Source organism: Physeter macrocephalus, chromosome 11, assembly GCF_002837175.3.
Source record: "Physeter macrocephalus isolate SW-GA chromosome 11, ASM283717v5, whole genome shotgun sequence".
NCBI lineage: Eukaryota > Metazoa > Chordata > Mammalia > Artiodactyla > Physeteridae > Physeter > Physeter macrocephalus.
In genome coordinates this window covers 15,658,867-15,678,224 of record NC_041224.1, presented here as the reverse complement: position 1 = coordinate 15,678,224, position 19,358 = coordinate 15,658,867, and the positions used below count along the sequence as shown (strand labels likewise).

Here is a 19,358-nt window from a genome sequence, read left to right as displayed (position 1 = left end):
CGATGCAGCTGCTTCCAACTAGCTATCTATTTTACATATGGTTGTGTATATATGTCAGTGCTACTCTCTCACTGCGTCCCAGCTTACCCTTCCCCCTCCCCATGTCCTCAAGTCCATTGTCTATGGGAATGATAGCACTGTGAACTGAAATTCAGATTTCATAAAGTGATAGGATGTCTAAGAACATTATTTAAAACTGTATCTCCTCATTTTTTTTTGGTTATTTTGAATTGTCTAATTTATTTCAATAGAAGATTTTTTAAAATCCCCAAATGGGGTGAAATATTTAGAAAGGCATTGTTAATAGTGTTAACTACCCTAATCTTATTAGAATATCATAAGGAGTATAAAATTTAAAAGAACAGCATAAAAATGGACGCACTAAGAAATAATCTTTATTTCCTGATTTAATGATGTAAAGTATTGCACTTTATTATTTCATGTAAAAAATGTAGCCAACAGTAACATACAGATATATAATTTAGTATTTATTTTATGCATTTAATATACATTGTTTTTCAACAGCTGTATGTTTGCTGTATGGTACATTCTTAAAAATATGCTGATCATAGTTTGTAAAACAAAAACCTTATAAAACTCAGCAAAGTTTGCAAACTGATCAGAAAAGTGTTTTGTGAGACTAGAAAAAATACTTTTTTGTTTAATTGTGTTTCAGATCAGAGACTAGAGATGTGGCACCTAAATGTAATGCATGATCCTGGATTTCATCCTGGATAGATAATAGCTACAAAGGACATTACTCTGAGAACTGATGAAATTTTAATATGGACTGTTCATAAAAAAAAATTTCATCAATATTAAGGTTCCCAACTTTGATCATTGCAATGTGGATTTGTATGAGAATGCTCTTTTCTCAGGACATACAAGCTGAAGTGTTTATAGGTAGAGAGATACAATATCTCAAATGGTTCAGAAAAAAATAGTATACATGTACATTTTTAAACATCTGTTTTATATTGAGAACATATGAATGATAAAGTAAATGCTGTAGAATGTAAATAATTAGTGAATCAGGTAAGGAATATATAGGATTTCTTTTTTATATTTGATAAATTTGTTACATTTTATAAATTTAAGGTGTACAGTGTGCTACTTTGATACATTTATATATTGTAATATGACTGCCATTGAAGCAATATTTATCACATTACATCATTATAGTACAATATTATTGTCTGTATTTATTGTACTGTGCATCAGATCTGTGTGGCTTATTTACTACTCCTTACAAGTTTGTAGTTTTAAACACCATCAATTTTAACCTCCTATAGCTGGTAACTGCCATTTTATTCTCTGTGTTTTACAGGTTTGACTATTTTAGATTCCACATATGATTCTATGTTAGTGGTATCATATAGTACTTGCCTTTCTGTATCTGACTTACCTTGCTTAGCATAATGTACTCAAGGTCCATCCATGTTGAAACAAATGGCAGGATATCCTATTTTCTCGTGGCTGAAAAATATTCCACTGTGTATATATGCCACATCTTTTTAATCCATTTATACAGATTTCTTGCAGCTATTCTGTGCATTTCAAATTATATCAAATTAAAAGCTACAAAAATAGAATTTTCACAATTTCAGAGGTCTAAAAGTTTTCAGTAATTGTGGCATTGGTGGGTTAATTAGGCCTTTGGGATTTGGAGCAAAATTTACTTTGTTGCTCATTGCTATCTAGAGGGTCCTGGTTTTAAATATTTAGTTTTTATTATAAAAATTACATACATATTAAAGAAACTTTGGAATGTATAGAAAAGTAGAATTTAAAAGGCATTTGAAAATCTATTGGTCATTTAATTCTTTAAGTTTATAGTTTTAATACAAAAGTCTATATATATATAATCTTTCTAAAACTTGGTATAAATGTCCAGAGGTTATATGTTTTTCTGATGTCAATGTAAAAAAATTAAGGTAAGCAAATAGTTTAACATACTGTTTACAAATTGTCACAATTTATCTTGATGGGCTCCTGTTTACAGGTGAATGTTTTAGATTCACCAGTGCTCCTGTGGGGCTACTGTAACCTTCTCCCTATGCCCTCTATAGTTTGGCTCAAGGCAGCATATTTGATCACGCATATAATGAACTGAAAACCTCCTATTGCCAAAGTTAATAGCTCTTCATATTTGCTGTTTGTCTTCAGGAAGTATTTGTTTCATCTGAAAGTTCCAAGTATCATCTTTGTTTTCAGGCTTTAGCAAAGCAGATTGGGATTCTGTGCATGGAGGATGTTTCAAGTTGCTCAGAATCAAATTATCATCCAAGATGATTTCTAAACAGTAATATTAAATAATAGCTTATATTCTTAATGTATCTTTCTAGTTTATGTCTAGCATCTTGAAAAATATAATTTTTATGCATAACTGGTTTGAGAACACAAAGAAAGATTTGAGTTGAATGTTATTTTCAACTATACATTTGTATTACAGGTCAATTAATTTATTCTTTTGAGAGATCACTTTTATCATTATCAATTATTTCCTGACTATCCAGTATGTATAAATTACTGTGTTCGGTGCTGAGTATACAAAGAGGTATATAAATCACAGTCCTGTTCTCTAGGAACTTAAAATTTTAAACCATCATAAACTTAAAGTGCCATTCAGTAGATTAACAAAAAGCCCATTATTATTATCTAGGAGTAGTGTGATTTCTACTAACTGCATGTGTTCTCTTGTTCTAGGTAGAGAACTTCAGCATAAATTAATAAAATATTTTTGGAACCAGAAGATTATTTAATCATGCTTTGCATCCTACAGGAAACAGTTAAATGTAAAAAGCTCTATCCTTAACTTCAGCTTTTTTGAGCTTTAGAAATCAAATCTCTGACTTTCAGTTTTGCTTTCTCTCCATTTTAACACTTTGTGTCCCTTATAGAATCTCATGATTTTTCATAATCAAATAAAGTGAAGGCAATTATTAGAGAGCAAGTTTCTCATGGCAGCACTTCACTGTTTGACATTTGTGAGTTGATCTTGTGATTATTTTGAGCACAAAGGATAAGATGTTATCATAATTTATCTTCTAACAAATTGCTTTTTATCCGTGAATATTGAAACACTCATTTAACCAACATAACTTAGTATTACCTGTATCAGGAAATATAGAATTGTTTGGAATTATGTCAATTTACAACCCTGAATCTAGCTATTACTATTTCAGTAGACATCATACCCGTTAGCTATTATTTCAGTCCTACCTGAGGAAGATAATGGGCTTCTCTGTGGTATGTCCTGTACTCATGATCGTATTTTATAGCCCAGTATACTTTGGGTCTTGTGCACTTTTAACCTAGGTTGGGAAATAAAAATATAAAACCATAGTCTTATTTCAGAGAGTTCACAGTTTATTTGGGTTCAGCATATGGATGTGTGGAACTCTAGCAGTAAGCACAGCAGAGGGACACAGGCAATTAAAGATAGTCATAACGGCTTGGAGCAGCAGGAAGGGAAGTGAACAGAGAGAGAGTGGATCAGGCGTGCAAAGTTCTCTGTGTTGGTGTGGAGCTCGAGGTGATAGAGAATAATGGTGAAGAGACTAACGGGGCAGGGTAGTTGCATTTGGACAACAGGGATGAGCTCTTCGACAGACTGTCTGAGATTCTTGTGTTCCTGAATTCCATCTCCCATTCTCTGCTTCAACAGGTTGAATCTAAACAAGTAACAGTCTCTCCAGTAAATCAGAATTGGGGGATATTGTGATCACTATGAAAGAACCTTGGTTTATGTGCAAGAAAATATGCCATTGTGGAGGGGGCCATAATTAGGAAAAAGATAGATGTGCAACAAAATTGGGTTAGTGAAAGAAATGTATATCTTCCTCTCATATGCAGAAATGGTATATAAGTCTGATTTAGGAATAAGATTTTCTAGTAAAAGAAAGAAGGAGAGAAAAGAGAGCCTAATTAAAAATATATGTATATTGAATTTAATTATATGCATTTAATATATACAAAATAAATTTCACAGAGAATGTACTCCATTTTTAATTGTAGGAGAAATTTTTTTCTTTTTCTTTTTTTTTTTAATCCTTGGATATGTCATATGAAAAGGAAACAAATAACGAAACCCAAATGTTTAGAGTGTTGCAGAATGCCTTATGGGTCTTTGACAATACTCTAAAAATATCAGTTGTTGAATTTGGCAAAGTCTGAGAAGAGAAACTGTTTTGCCTTTTGTTTTTTCCTAACATGAAATTAAGGTTTTTCCTTTGGTGATGACTTAAAGCTCATTGAGCTTTGGATAGTTTGATCAACCTAGTTTATTAGAGCATCTCGCCATACTGTGATTTGGTTACAATCTGTATAATAGGGAACTGGAGAGAGTTCTACTCGTTATTTTTTTTTAAATATAATTTAATTTATTTTTTATTTTTTATTTTGGCTGCACCATATGGCATGCGGGATCTTAGTTCCTTGAACAGGGATGGAAACTGTGCCCCCTGCAGTGGAAACGCAGAGTCCTAACCACTGGACCACCAGGGAGTTCCCCGGGTTCTACTCTTTAAGTGTGATAGTTTAAACTGGGAGTAATTCATTGCATTCTCTACTATCTTTAAGAAATGGATTGAGACATGTATTGTAAAGGAAAGAGAAGGACCACAGGCAAGAATAAACTACTTCTGCAGAGTAATTTGCTTTGTAAACATGTAGGAAAGTGTTTAACAACGTAATTAGAGTTGTCTGTGAGATCTGCTAGTCCTAGGCTTGCTGACCTCTCTAAGTCCAGCTTATGGTCAGCATGTTCTTCAAATCTAGGGGACACCATTCAAATTGTGTTCTGTATGACTTTGGCACTTAGAAGCCATCTTGTGTGTGTGTGTGTGTGTGTGTGTGTGTGTGTGTGCCCTGCATCACAAACTCTTGATGTACCTCAGATTTTAGCTACCTGTTGGGTTCAGAAGGACTATTTCATAAAACAAAGATTTTCTATACATACTTTTTCTTTACTACTTTAACTTTTGTTGTGGTTCTGTTTATGGTAGTTGGTTTATTTGAAGAGTGTTTGCACTTGTTAGGAATCACCGTCCTTTGTTACAAATGTCCAGTGTCTGTAAAACCATTACTTTTTAAATATTTTGCCCATTTTTTCATCATTTCTGATGAAAAAGTAAATTCAATCCCCATTCTTCCATCTTGGCCCGAAGGGGAAATCCTGACCTTTGTCTCCCACATCTGTTCTTAGAGCCCTTGACATTTTTGTCAGCCTCATCCGACCATCTGAATCCTTGACAATTTTCTTAATCTTTCTCAGTACAGTGACTCTTTCTGGCTTCACCTATATGACTCTCCAGTTTTTACTCAAGAGTTTATTAATTCATTGTTTTCTTAGTAACCTAGGTTTTCATACTTAATAGATTTCGATTTGTATGCCTATTATTCCTCAAGTTTGTATCTGTATTACATACCTGTTTTTCATCCTTTCACATGCCGCTTGGCCCTACCTCTTACTCTAGCTATTGCCATGACTATTTTCTGCAAGCTTTGAACAGCTTTGCATAAGTACATTTGTACTACTCTTTGCCTCAGACTAGCCACCTCAGACCATACTTCTGACTTTCTGTTCTGCTGTGGGCACCACTGAAATAATTTTTTAGGGTGCAGGAACCTGCTCTGGGCTCACGAGTGCATAACGCAGAAATGTGTGGAAATTAATGACTCTCGTGGCCCCCCTTGACCAATGAGTAAGGTTGATGATGGGGAAATGTTTTCCTGTTTAATCCCTTAGATTGACTCATATGCAGGAGGCCCCTGGAAGACTGAGCACCGGCTACCCCGAGGGAGTAAAGGCAGCAGCTCCGTTTCACAGCCTTGTATTGGGTTTCCTCCTCCCCAGCAATGCCATTGTCACAATCCTCTTTATTTTCTCCCCTCGACTGCTTTATCCTCCCCATTCGTTTCTATGCTACTGAAAATTGTAGAAAATAAAAAAACTCTCTTGACTAAATCTCCCAGTAAATCATACCATCTTATCCAGACTGGGTTCATTTTCTGCGAAGTGATCCAACTGGTCATCTTGTGTTTAACTGCTGCCTTAATCTTTCATGTCTTCATACTCAAAACTGGCCACCTCTACACATATTCTTACCTGAGCTGTTAAGAAGTATAAGACTTTACAAGATTAGCTTCCACATTTTCTTTCTTCAATACATCAAAATGATTTTGAACTGATTCCTCTTCTCTGTAAAAAATACTTAAAATATCTTTAATATACCTCTACTTTCTAGTGTTAAAAGAAGTGACATCAATTATTAGAGTTAATTTCCCCAACTATGCTCTTGATTACCTCCAATCCTAACTTCTCAAGTCTTTACCAATCTCTCAATCTTTTTTTAATTTCCAGTGCCTCCTTTTGCTGACTCTAGCTATGTTCAGATCTCACCTGTAATGGAAGAAAACAAAACACAAAACCAAAATCCTTTTTTTTGACCCCATATTATTATACCTATTAACCATGAGCTTTTCTTGCCTTTTGTATTCAATGGAACATTTACTGAAACAGTATTCTATTTTATTACATATTTATTTATTTATTTATTTATTTCAAAATTATCAAACTTTCATTTTATTTTATTTATTTTATTTTATTTTTTTAAAGGTTATACTCCATTTATTATAAAATACTATAAATATTGGCTATATTCCCCATGTTGTACAATATATTTTTGTAGCTTATATATATATTTTTTAACATCTTTATTGGAGTATAACTGTTTTACAATGGTGTGTTAGTTTCTGCTTTACAACAAAGTGAATCAGTTATACATATACATATGTTCCCATATCTCTTTTTATTACATATTTATTCCTTAAGCCCTGACAACCTAATTTCAGTCTCTACCACTCTCCAGAAACTACTGTCTTAAAGGTCAATGAAGGATGAAATAATCATTAAACCTCATAGTCTTTCCTCAGGCATCCTCTCTGATCACATTCCAGCATGTTCCAGTAAATTCCAGTTTTCTTCTATGACATTGTGAAAACTTCTACCTATTTAACTTCTTCCTCTTTGCAGTTCCTGATTAATACCTTATCTACTCCCAGAGTTCTCTGTAAGTTCTTTCACTGACACTGATTCTTCTCCCACACTCCATTCTTTTATTATTTCTCATTTCTTATTGTATATTTCTCCTGGACAATGCGTTGTATGTCAAATTTAACTTGTCTGCAATGGAGCTTATCATTCCCACTGACTCCCTTCATATCTCAGCTGTTTCTGGTAACTTCCTTGTTTTTGAACAGTAGTGCCTTTCTTTAAGACACCAATGGATTCCTAATCCCTCTTTGTGTCTCCCATATTTGGAGAAGAGAAAGCAAGGCACTGTGATTTACATACACTATCTCATTTTAATCACCACAGCAATTCATATTTCGTATATAAATAAACTAAGACCCGCAGTGGTAGGGTGAGTTGCCTAATGTCTCAGAGCTGTCTAGGGATGGGAACCATGTCTGCTGGACACTGAAATTCATATGCTTTTCAGTGTGTAATAGAATGAAGACTCTTAAACAGCAGTGTATCCTGAATCAACAAAGAAATATTCAATTCTGTTTGCTATTGTATTTATTAAGGAAGGAATGAAGACAAAAATACATCTTAGAAAGACTGTGAACCTTCAACAGGAGATGAAAGTAATAAAGATTTTCTGTTAACCTTTGTGTTATTAAAATGGTATTAACCAGAATAACTCCTTTCCCAAATTCCTCAATCAAAGTTGTGTTATATACTGAGCTGTATGGTTGTGTTATATACTAAACTGGGTATATATTTACTAATGTCTTTCATTTTGAGGTCAGGGTTAGAAATAGGTTTGGAGTTTTTTTTAAGTATGTATTATTAATTAGATATTTATCAATGCTAAGCTCAACTCAACATTTAAAGAGAATTCTTACCTCTTGGGCTTCAGAGCTAAGTTAAGTTTGATAACTGAGACAGAAGAATCTAAAGTTAAAGGGAGATTAATAGCAGCAGTTAGTTAATAATGTGGAAATGTCCTATGGGTGTGCAGAGTGGGAAATTACGTGAGAGCCTGTAAGTATGGATTGTACTCTGGGCAGATGATGCATCCTCATCAGGCAATTGCACACTGAACAACTGTCGATTAAGTACCATTTTATCCAACTTAGACCTAAGGAACTTGGTAGACGAGATCCCTGCTGGATTAAGGAGCAATCAGAGTCTTATTTTGGGTTCTGTGCCATCTAGGTCAAGAAGTTTCCAAAGTGTTGTGTATATTTACTTGGTACAAGAATGACACAACTTTCTTATCCTTCCTTCTTGTTGTTTTGTTAATTTGTTAATTTGTTAATTCCTTAACAAATATTTATGAAATATTATTTGTGCTATAGGGAGTTTCCATTGATGAGTGGTAGATAGTGAAATAAAAGACTTAGAAAACTTTCCTTGCCTCTGAGGAGTTTTAGTTCCATTTTTGCTAATTTTCCTGAATTAGTCCGAATGACAGTTTTTTTTCTAATCAAAAGGATAAAAAGAATTTTGTTTGAGTCTAAAGACAAAGTAACTCTCTCCTCTAGCAAGAAGATTGATGAAAGGTCTTTAATAAGAGGGAAAAGGAATGAAGACGTGAGGATGTGTTTTGACTCTGTACTCAGTCTCACCTACCTCAGAGGTGCAATGACACTGGTTTTATTTGGAACTTTCAGGAAGGGGTCCGGATCACCATTTTGCAGGAAATGCAAAGGATGTGTCAGAAGAAGCCCATGTCTGCCTGCCCTGCAGGGAGGGCTGCCCCTACTGTGCTGATGACAGCCCCTGCTTTGTCCAGGAGGATAAGTATTTGCGACTTGCTATCATCTCCTTCCAAGCCCTGTGTATGCTGCTCGACTTCGTGAGCATGCTGGTGGTCTACCACTTTCGCAAAGCAAAGGTAAACCCAGGTACCCTGGTTACCTTTCTTTTTATTATGAAAGGTACCTTTCTTTTTATTCTGAACTGACCTCTTCTTTTCTTAAGCAAGTAGAATTGTTCCAAATCCCAGTTGCTTCTCTTTTAAGCAGAAGTCTTTCTATAATATGATTGAACTGGAGTGTGAAAGCTATATTCTTCAGCTTCCCAGGAGAAATAGGAATTGAAAATGTGAAACTTTATTGTAACGTTTTCTTCTACAGAATGTTTCTCCCTATTTACCCTGAATCTCAAGTACCTCGTTGCCTTAAAGGACTCTTTTACATCATCTCTTCAGACTCTAGAACTTATTTTGCCAGTTCCCAACATATTGTTAATTTTTTCCTATGTAGAAAGCTTTGTGATATTTATTGTATTTCATTTTTATTTCTCTTAGCCATATTTGAAAAGGGTAAATGGACTCAGCTATTTCTGGGCACATTATACTTTGAAGCATGAATTTATTCATGACCATACATATGGTCTTGCATTAGTATCCCAGAATGATAGTGATCCTGCACAGAGCTTATATGGCTTTTGAGAGGGGCTGTCCTTTGGTTCTGTTCTGAGGAATCAGAGAGTAGTATAAGCATTTGTATGCTTCTGAGTTGGGGGTGGACGAAATGCCAAAATGTTCAGGGCAAAGCTTTCTGGGGACCTGTCTTCAGTTGGTCACCCAATTAATTGTATGCAGCCAGTGTTGTGTCAGAATTTGTGGTTCTGTTGCTTTCAGAAACGTATTTGTGCCATTGAAAAGAAAAACAAAACTTAAAGTTTCCACCTTTTCTGAATTTATATGACCCCTTCATGTTAGCAAAGTTGTAGAGATTGGTTTAGATTACAGAACTCATTGAAAGTATAAAGTGTTCCCATTAGAAATTAAAAAAAGAAAACAACTCTCTGTGAATGGCATGTGTTACAAAGCCTCAAATTGACATTAAAAAGTGTTACAAAGCCTCAAATTAACATTAAAAAAAACCACCTCTTTTGAGATTCTAGGAGACTGTATCCATTATGTTAATGTTATAGACTTTAATAGTTATTTTAAATAGTTTCATTAACAGAAGCATACAACAAATTAGAATCAAACTTTATATCAGCAAGAAAGTGCAAATAGGCAAATTGCTCTTCATTTAACCAATACTTGTCATTCTTTTGCAAAAAAATATGTATTATATGTTAGATTGTATATATAATAAAGTAGCAGGTAAGTGGAATTGGGAAATACCTAACCACTGTTACCTAGATAAAATTAATTGCTTATTAAAAAGCCTATCACTGGCAGAGCAGGTAGAACTGAAAGGTCTATTTAATAAACTGCTCTGAAGTATCTCTATATAATGTAATTCATTTACACAGTGGATACCACAAAATTCTTTATGAATTTTAATTGATTTTAATCATTAATGATTGTTGTGCTAAATTGAGTTAGTGATATATGATGGTAGAATATTACACAGGATATTAAAAAACTAAGATAGTGCTTGCTAGACCAATGTCTTAATCTATGGTAATGTTACTTAACATTTCCAAAGTTATTAACCTTTTGAATTTCTCTGCACCTTCATATGAAATGCTGCTTTACAGGGCTATCATGAGAATAGATATCTTTACATGTCATTTGGTGAAATTTCTATAGAAACAAACTAGTTGGAATACATAAATTAGACATTATCTAGTTTTACAATGGTCCCCTTTTGAAGAATCAGTTGGTTTTCACAGAATGTGACATAAAGGGGAGATATTTTTAGGAAAGAAGTTTAAAAAGTCAGTGAACATAGGTCTCATATAGTGAGGAAAGGAAACATTTGGTGAAATTTTCTCTTCCTATTTCGGTTACCAAAAGCAATGGATTAATTGTAAAAGCGATAAACCATTTCTAGGATAGAGATTGCGTATTTAGGGCATGTAGACTTTGGCTTTGCTTTTTAAAGTTTTCAAATGTCTTTGCACCATTTCTTTGGATTAAGCAAAAAACTGATGACCCCTCTTGGAGCAAAGTTGATGTTTTCCTTATGAGTTTCCCATTACGTTCTTTACCCACTGATAATTAAAAGAACAAAAACCACATAATCTGTCAGTGTACATCTATTCTGACAAAAGAGAAAAAAACCTTAGTTACAATATAGAAGTAGAGTAACATTGCGGACAAGTGTGCAGCCTCTGGAACCAGATAATTTAGTCTAATTATGAGTATTTTAAGTTAAATGAGGTTTGCTCATGCCTAAAATATCAAGTCTGCAGTTGGTAGGTACCAGCAATCATTGGTCGAAGGTTAGTTTAACATTTTATCATTTTAAACAACACGAACTAGATTCTGCTGTATTTTGGGGTGAGGCTGGTGATACAATGCCACAAAGAGTAAATTAAATTCTACTCTGCACAAACATTTAGGGAAATAACTATATACATTTGCCTTTGTTCCCTGGGTTAAAGATTAAATCTGTCAATAAACTGTGAGTGATTTTAAACCCAGTAAGTTCTTCTAAAGCAACAGCAATTTTTACAACAGTATTTTAAAGATTCTGAATATTAAATATATGGAACTTATTTCTATTTTTTTTTTTTTTACCAAATATTATGACAAGTCACATCTTTTTCTATTAGCTATTCTGAAGAGAAAGCATAGTTTCTTACAGCTTAATAATGTGAAGTGTTAGTACAATTTATTTTCAAGTGAAAATTTGAAAGAAAAGAAGGTACACTGGAAGGAACAGCAGCTTATTCCACTTCTGAAAATAATCTTTTGCTTGATTTATTCTTAGTAAATTTTAGCATGTTTTGTTTGAGCTTAGTGGTTTGGAAAAATAGTGATAAGTCATTTTTTAAAGTGAACATACTGTGGTTTGTATTTTCCCTTTCAGGCCTGTGATAGTTCTTTTTTTAAATTAGAAATTAATTGACAAGTGATTTTATAACTGCTCATTTTTGGTTTGGAAAATTAGGTGTTTTAATGTAGAGTGTGGCTGAAATTCCACTAGGCTAATTATGAGTTTTAATGCTTATTTTGGTGAAAAAAGGGAGATATATTACTTTTTTATTGTGGTAAAATATACATAACATAAAATTTACCATTTTCTATCATCTTTAATTGGACAGTTAAGTGGCATTAAGTACATTCACATCACTGTGCAACCATCACCACTATTCATTTCCAGAACTTTTGCATCATCCCAAACCAAACTCTGTAACCATTAAACAACTCCCTATTCCCCTAACCCCTGGTAACCTTTATTCTACTTTCTGCCTCTGTAAATTGGTCTTTTCAGAGTACCTCATATAAGTGGAATTATACACTACTTGTCCTTTTGTTTTTGGCGTATTTCACCTAGCATAATGTTTTAAAGGTTTACCTATGTTTTAGCATGTATCAGAACTTCATTTCTTTTAATTGATGAATAATATTCCATTGTGTATATTTACCACATTTCATTTATCTGTATATCTGTTGAAAGAGTTGTTTCTACCTTTTGGTTATTGTAAATAATGCTATTGTGAACATTGGTGTACAGGTATTTGGTTGCGTCCCTGATTTCAGTTATTTGTATATAACCTAGGAGTAGAATTGTTGGATCACACAGTCATCCTGTGTTTAACTTTTTGAGGAACTACCCAACTGTTTTCCACAGAGGCCAGACAATTTGATATTTTCACCAACAATTCATGAGGGTTCCAATTCCTTCACATCCTCACTAACACTCGTTATGTTCTGTTTTTGTTTTTGTTTTATAATAGCCATCCTAATGAATCTGAAGTGAATTCTCGTTGTGGTTTTGATTTGCATTTTCCTAGATATTAGTGGCAGTTGAGCATCTTTTCATGTGCTTATTGGTATATCTTCTTTGCAGAAATGCCTCTTCAAGTCTTTTGTTCACTTTTGAATTGGTTGTTTGTTCATTGCTGAGTTGTAGGAGTTCTTTATGTATTCTGAATATTACACTTATCACATAGATGATTTGCAAATATTTTCTCCCATCCTATGGGTTGTCTTTTCATTCTCTTGATAGTGTCCTTTGATGCCCCAAAGTTTTTAATTTTGATAAAGTCCAATTTACCTACGTTTTCTTTGGTTGCCTGTACTTTTGGTGTCATATCTGAGAAATCATTGCCAAAGCCAATGTCATGAAGCTTTCCTACTGTGTTCTTTTCCTAGGAGTTTAATAATAGTTTTAGGCCTTATATCAGACTTCAATCTATTTTTAGTTAAATTTTATATATGTTGTAAGTTAAGGGCCCAACTTCATTCTTTTGCATTTGGATGCCTAGTTTTCTCAGCTCTATTTGTTGAAGAGAATATCTTTTCCCCATTGTGTGGTCTTGGCACTCTTATCAAAGATCATTTGACCACACACATGTGGGTTTATTTCTGGGCTCTCTATGCTGTTCCATTTGGTCTGTGCCTTTATGTCAGGATCACACTGTTTTGATTACTATAGCTTTGTAGTAAGTTTTGAAATTAGGAAGTGTGAGGCCTCCAGATTTATTCTTCTTTTCAAGGTCGTTTTGGGTCCCTTAAGATTCATGGAATTTTCATGAATTTTCGGATATGTTTTTCTATTTATGGGAGGGAGGTGCAGCGTAATACATGAAAAGGAGTAGAATGGTTAGAAACCAAGAGCTAGTACCTTCAATGCAGCTAGCTATAGGGGTATTATGGAAGTTCCATAGTGGTTTACAAATTTTTTTCTTAAACCTTGTTCTAATACTGGCTAACTACTACACTCAACATAAGATGATGTTATATATTTCTGTCAATTTATGGTAGACAATATTTCCCTCAATTTCTGTCTTCCTAAGGGCTACAATGTTGATCTTGACTCTTACCAGATATTTTAACTCTACTGAACTAATAAAATATCACACAATATCACAACAATAATATTTTCACTCCCCTTTGTTGAATATGAATGAGAAATTTGGTACTTTTATTTTTCCTCATTTTCCCCTTCCCATTTTATTAAAATTTAATCTGTGATTAATTTGCATCAGTTTTCAGTAAGAGCCATCATTAGTTTCAAAGGAAAAGCAGTTCTTTAATATATTTTGGCTCTCACTACATTTAAATTTATCATTTAGTCTTCTTCCTAGATGTTTATTTGGTTTAGTTGCTCATCATAAGACCTTTCCAAATGTGTTTTTTTGCCTTTGAGTTCTGACTTTTGACTAATCTTTTATCATTATTAGGTATCTATATCTTCAGATAGTTTGTTTGGAAAAGGGTAGTTTTGTACCTATGTTACATCTGAACTCCCACCCACGGATTGTGGCTTTTACAGGACAGCCCCCTGGCTAGGAGGAGCACTTGGGGGATACTGTCTTTTTCTTTTAAAGTTCTGTTATTGCTGCTTCATTTATCTTTTAGAATTGAACATTTTGGACAATTTCCAGGATTGCCCACTTTTTGTCTCTTATGGAGCAAAATCTCCCATCTGAATGCTTATTGACTTCTTTCTTTACTTTTACCATCATAATATGGTTCTTCTTCATTGCGTTTGCAAAAAATATGATCCATACTCTCAAATTTCAGACTGAGCTTTCTTCTGATACTGGGAAGTCTCTTGTGTGTTAGTTCTTGTGTTACCTCTCCTGCTCTAGTTTTTCTAGGCTTCTCTTTTAGGACTTCCTGTTAAATATTGGGTCTCCAGACTTTCTTTTTTAAAATGTTCTCACTGTATTGTATTTTAAGTGTTTCCTCTATGTTTTGAGAAGCTATTTAAGTTTGTCTTCTATTTTACTCTTCCAGTTTTTAGCGCTAAGCTGCTGTACCCTACCTTTGTGATATTCTAAAATCTAACTGTTTTTAATCTCTGTACAATTGTTCCATACGTTTTACCTCCGTTTTTGCAAAGGTTTGGGGTCAAAAAGCTTGAGGCAAATCCTAGTGATTTCATATTCTAGTTATGTGACCCTAAGGTTGCATAGTTATATACCTAATCAGCAAGTCACTTAGTCTCTCTAAATGGCTTTTATCTTATGTAAAAATGGGGACATTCAAGAATTTGGAAAACAACAACAGCAGTAGTGTATGTACTCTAAAATCAAGCCTGATTCATGTAGTAAGCAGTTTGGGGGGGGGGATTGAATCTACAAATAGGAACCTTATCATACTAGCTAATGTGAGATAAATTTTTTTGTCTTATGTGTATGTAAGGACTCATTCACTGAAAGGATTTCTGGACCATTCCAAGAGTTAGCAAAGGGGAAAGTATCACAACTTTTAATTCTACACTTTTGTTCTTATGGGGGGGTAAGAAGAATTAAGTAAAAAGTTATATCATTTGTAATGAAATGGTTGATTTTGTAACATGATGCCTGATATTATTTGCATAATTTTTTCTTTCCATGAAATATATTTAAACATATATATGAAGAAACTTGAAGTGCTAGGCTTGAAAGTTAGAGAAGTATAATCATGCTTTCTGAATTAACGTTCAAGTGATCTTCTTTAGGACGTAAGAAGCCTGAAAAGGCCCAGCCACAACATTACAATTAGGTGCAGGGCAGCATGTGATCAAGGAAGCATACGCTGAGCGTCTCTATTCCAAACATTAATGCCACTGTGCCCAAAGTGTTAGGGCTTCACACATTTTGCTCTTGAAAGATTTCCAGGCTTTAAAGCCTTCCTATTTAAAATACAGATACTGTTTAAGTAAGATTAGTCATCGTTCTATGATGAGTGGGACTTGAGCTAAAACACGATTGCCACCTCCCATCAGTTTATTGGAGCACTGTGTTAAAAAGGGTTCCGATGCAGCAAATGGATTTATTCTGAAAAGTGATTGTTTTATTGGCTAACTTTAGCAGCCATAGGTATTATCAGGGAAACCAATGACATATGTACCACATGTTTGTCACTCCTTGACTAGGAGTTTCAGGCTCACGGGACAAGTGAAGGAAGAAAAACTACCGATATAGGATGTTGGAGGGCCTTTGTGGTAAGCACGGCCATAAAACCGTTTTGTCTAGGGATGACCCACTTCTTAAAGAATTATATCAAAATTCAGGGTTTCTGCAGATGATGAACTGCTCTATCTATTCAAGATATAATGGATTTACTAGGAGTTATCCCATTCCATAATTTACTAGGCAGTTCTCAAGTAGTTTGAACTTGACACAGTCTGAAATGTATTTTGACAGGTGCTTTTCCCTAAATAATTAAAGGCAAGTGTATTTCAAATAGAATATAATGCTTACAACTCTTATTCATTTTTACTTTTCCTCTGAGAAATATGTGTGGTGTATATTAATACAAGTGCTCTAAGAAATTTGATCTTAAAAAATTACGGCCTTTATTCCAGCACACAACTTGTATCCCCCAGTGTATTTTGTTAACATGGAAATATTTTATGAGCTCTGAGTAGCGCTTAGTCTCCCAGCTCAAGTTTAGAGTTTCACATCTTTTCTTCCTCTTGTTACTGTGGAAATTATTTAACTCGTTTGTAGGTTACCTTTCCTTAAAGCTACTTTTATTAGTGGTAAGGAATGTCTACTTTTTCTGGTCACTAGGATTTCAAATTGTAAAGGGTGAGCTTTAGGACTAAGTCTGGCATTTAAACAATTAAAATTAAAAAGCAAATTGGAGAAAAGTGTTGTGGTATGATATGATAGTGAAGGATTAACATTCTTACTCTAAAAACAGACAAAACCCTCTTAGGAATCAATATGAAATAGAAAAATATCCAATAGAAAAATAGGCAAAGAATATCCATCAGCAGTTTGTAAAACAACAACAACATAAAATATATATTCTCTATATCCATGAGTAATAACAAAATGCAAATGAAAACAATGACATGTACTTTTATAACAATAATAATTCTCTGTGTTGGTGAAGATGTTAGGAACTAGGTGTTCCCATACATTGCTGATGGTTGTGTAAATTAGTAGAAACTTTTGGATGAGGTTTGGGATTATGTGTAATAAACATAAAAATGCACAGTAGTTTCAATTCTAGAAGTCCGTACTAAAGAAATCATACAGGTGCACAAGGACATAACAAATATAGTCAGAGGTGTATGTATGTGCATCATAGTGCTATTTATAGTACAAACAAACTGGGAACAATTAAGTGTTCAAAATTGGGTTAGGTCATCCATGCATTTAAATATGGGGCCATAAAAGTGATCGTGTAGAATACTAAATGATGGGAGAAATGGTTTTAATATAGTTACTTAGTTCATCAGCACATTTCCACCGTTTTTTGAAGTTTTATTTTAGTACGCTCCATTTTTCATCTTTCCCTCTCTTTCCATCCCTCTCTGCCTGCCTCCCTCCATTCCTTCTTTCCATTCATCATCCATCTGCTGAGCATCTATTGAGTGCTTGGAACTATTACCCATACTGGGAATGCAGTGATGAACAGGACAAATAATATCTGTGCTCTCAAGGAGTTGATACTCCAGTGTGGGGCTGGTAGTCATAGACAATAAAAGAAAAATAAAAAAGAATATATCAGGTGGCTAGCAAGTGCTGTGATCAGAGTGAAATATATAAAATGATAGGCTGTGACTTTGGAGTAGAATTCTTATGGCCACCATGTAAGTTGGTATTATCCTCATTTTATATTTGAATAAACAAAAGCATAGAGAATTTAAGAAACCCATTCATTGTTACTTAGGGAATCTAGGATTACCAGTTCAGGTCTGTTTGACTTTATAACTCATTTTTGCTCTTAACTACTGTGCTATACTACCTGTCATATGTTTACAGTGCAATTTTTTCTTAAATTTTAAAAAGTAGACCTCACCAACTCTGGCCCCAATGTAGTAATCCAAGTTCTAGGCCTGCATGCATTCTTCGTTTTTCCTCATACCCTTATACCTTATCAAAACTTTACATGTCCAATGCGTCATTCTTGCCAGGTGCCTACTAGTTAACTGAATAAATTAAGTTCTTGCGTGGCACCATTTAAATGGGTTTATATGTTCCTTGTCTCTGCTCATTTGTGTTACTGCACAGTTTTACAATTTTTTATTTAAGCTGACTCAGAGGACACTTCTTTTTCTGTTTGGCTGCGTGGGCTCTTCATTGTGGTGCATGGTCTTCTCTGTGGTGTGGCGTGCGGGCTCCAGAGCCCACAGGCTCAGTAGTTGCGGTGCATGGGCTTAGTCGCCCCTCGGCACGTGGGATCTTCGTTCCCCGACCAGGGATCGAACCCGTGTCCCCTGCATTGGAAGGTGGATTCTTAACCACTGAACCACCAGAGAAGTCCCCAGTTTTGCACTGTAATGGCATCCTTTAATGCTTTAACCCAAGGAGCAACTCATATGTAATGGTTTAGGGGAATGTGTGTATATGTGTGTATGTGTATGAATGTATGTGAATGTCAGGGTGGTGGTTAGGGTACATATGGAAAGAAAAATAGTTTAGCTGAAGAGATTTCTTTCTTTCTGTGCTTCTTAAGAAATATCATTTAAATAACTTCCTACTCCATCCGGTGGCAGCAATACTAATTATGAGTTACGAAGAACAGCTAGAGTGAATATAACATATTTGTGTATGCCTTAAGAGACATAAAATGCTTAATGATTACAAAAGCTCCATTCCTCTTTTGAGGCACTTACATTTACTTATGCTTATTTGAGTGGTAAAGCCAGTTACATATTAAGTATGCTAAAAATAACTTTAAATAACTTTAAATAACATTAATTTAAAAATTAATGTACTAGTATACTGAATTGCTTGCCCGTTGAAAATATTCTGAGAGACCAGTCTGTCTCTTCTAAATTCCTTAGATCTTCATTTTTAAAGCCCATTCAAATATCATGTAGGCAAAGTACTTGGCACAATTATAAACTAAGGCCTTTAGTAACTATTCCATGAACATTTAGCTAGATTTTAAAAGGTGATTTTGATACTGGCTTGCCCATGAGAGGCTCACAATCCAATGGGGAAATAAATATAAGGAAATATAAGGTATATGAAAACAAGTACTACAGTTTGTTGAGTGCTTGGCAGGGCAGTAGGGAATAGTCATGAAGGTCATAGGCTCCAGAGTCCCTTTATGTAGGTGCCCCTCCCGGCCTCACACAAAGCAGTTCCTCAGCCTTAGGTTAAGTTACCAGCCTCTCTTTGTCTCAGTTTCCTTTTCTGTAATATGGGGACACTAATAATAAATCTAATAATAATAAGTCTCATAATAATAAATCTCATAGGGTTATGGTAAAGATTAAACTGTGTAGAATACTTATAAACTTATTACAGCTAATGACCTGTGGAAAATGCTCAGTAAATGTTAGCCATTAATAGAGGTATGGGGCTTCCCTGGTGGCGCAGTGGTTGAGAGTCCGCCTGCCGATGCAGGGGACACGGGTTCGTGCCCCGGTCCGGGAAGACCCCACATGCCGCAGAGTGGCTGGGCCCGTGAGCCATGGCCGCTGAGCCTGCGCGTCCGGAGCCTGTGCTCCGCAACGGGAGAGGCCACAACAGTGAG

General features: G+C 34.7%; 1 protein-coding gene across 1 annotated transcript in view; it reads left to right on the top strand.

The window, feature by feature from the left end:
• GPR158 (G protein-coupled receptor 158) overlaps positions 1–19,358 on the top strand; it is a 333,029-nt gene that overhangs the window by 170,917 nt on the left and 142,754 nt on the right. Inside the window, exon 4 of the mRNA XM_024129687.1 lies at positions 8,686–8,909. Within this exon, the coding sequence (XP_023985455.1) occupies positions 8,686–8,909 (224 nt within the window). The remainder of the gene's footprint in view (positions 1–8,685; positions 8,910–19,358) is intronic.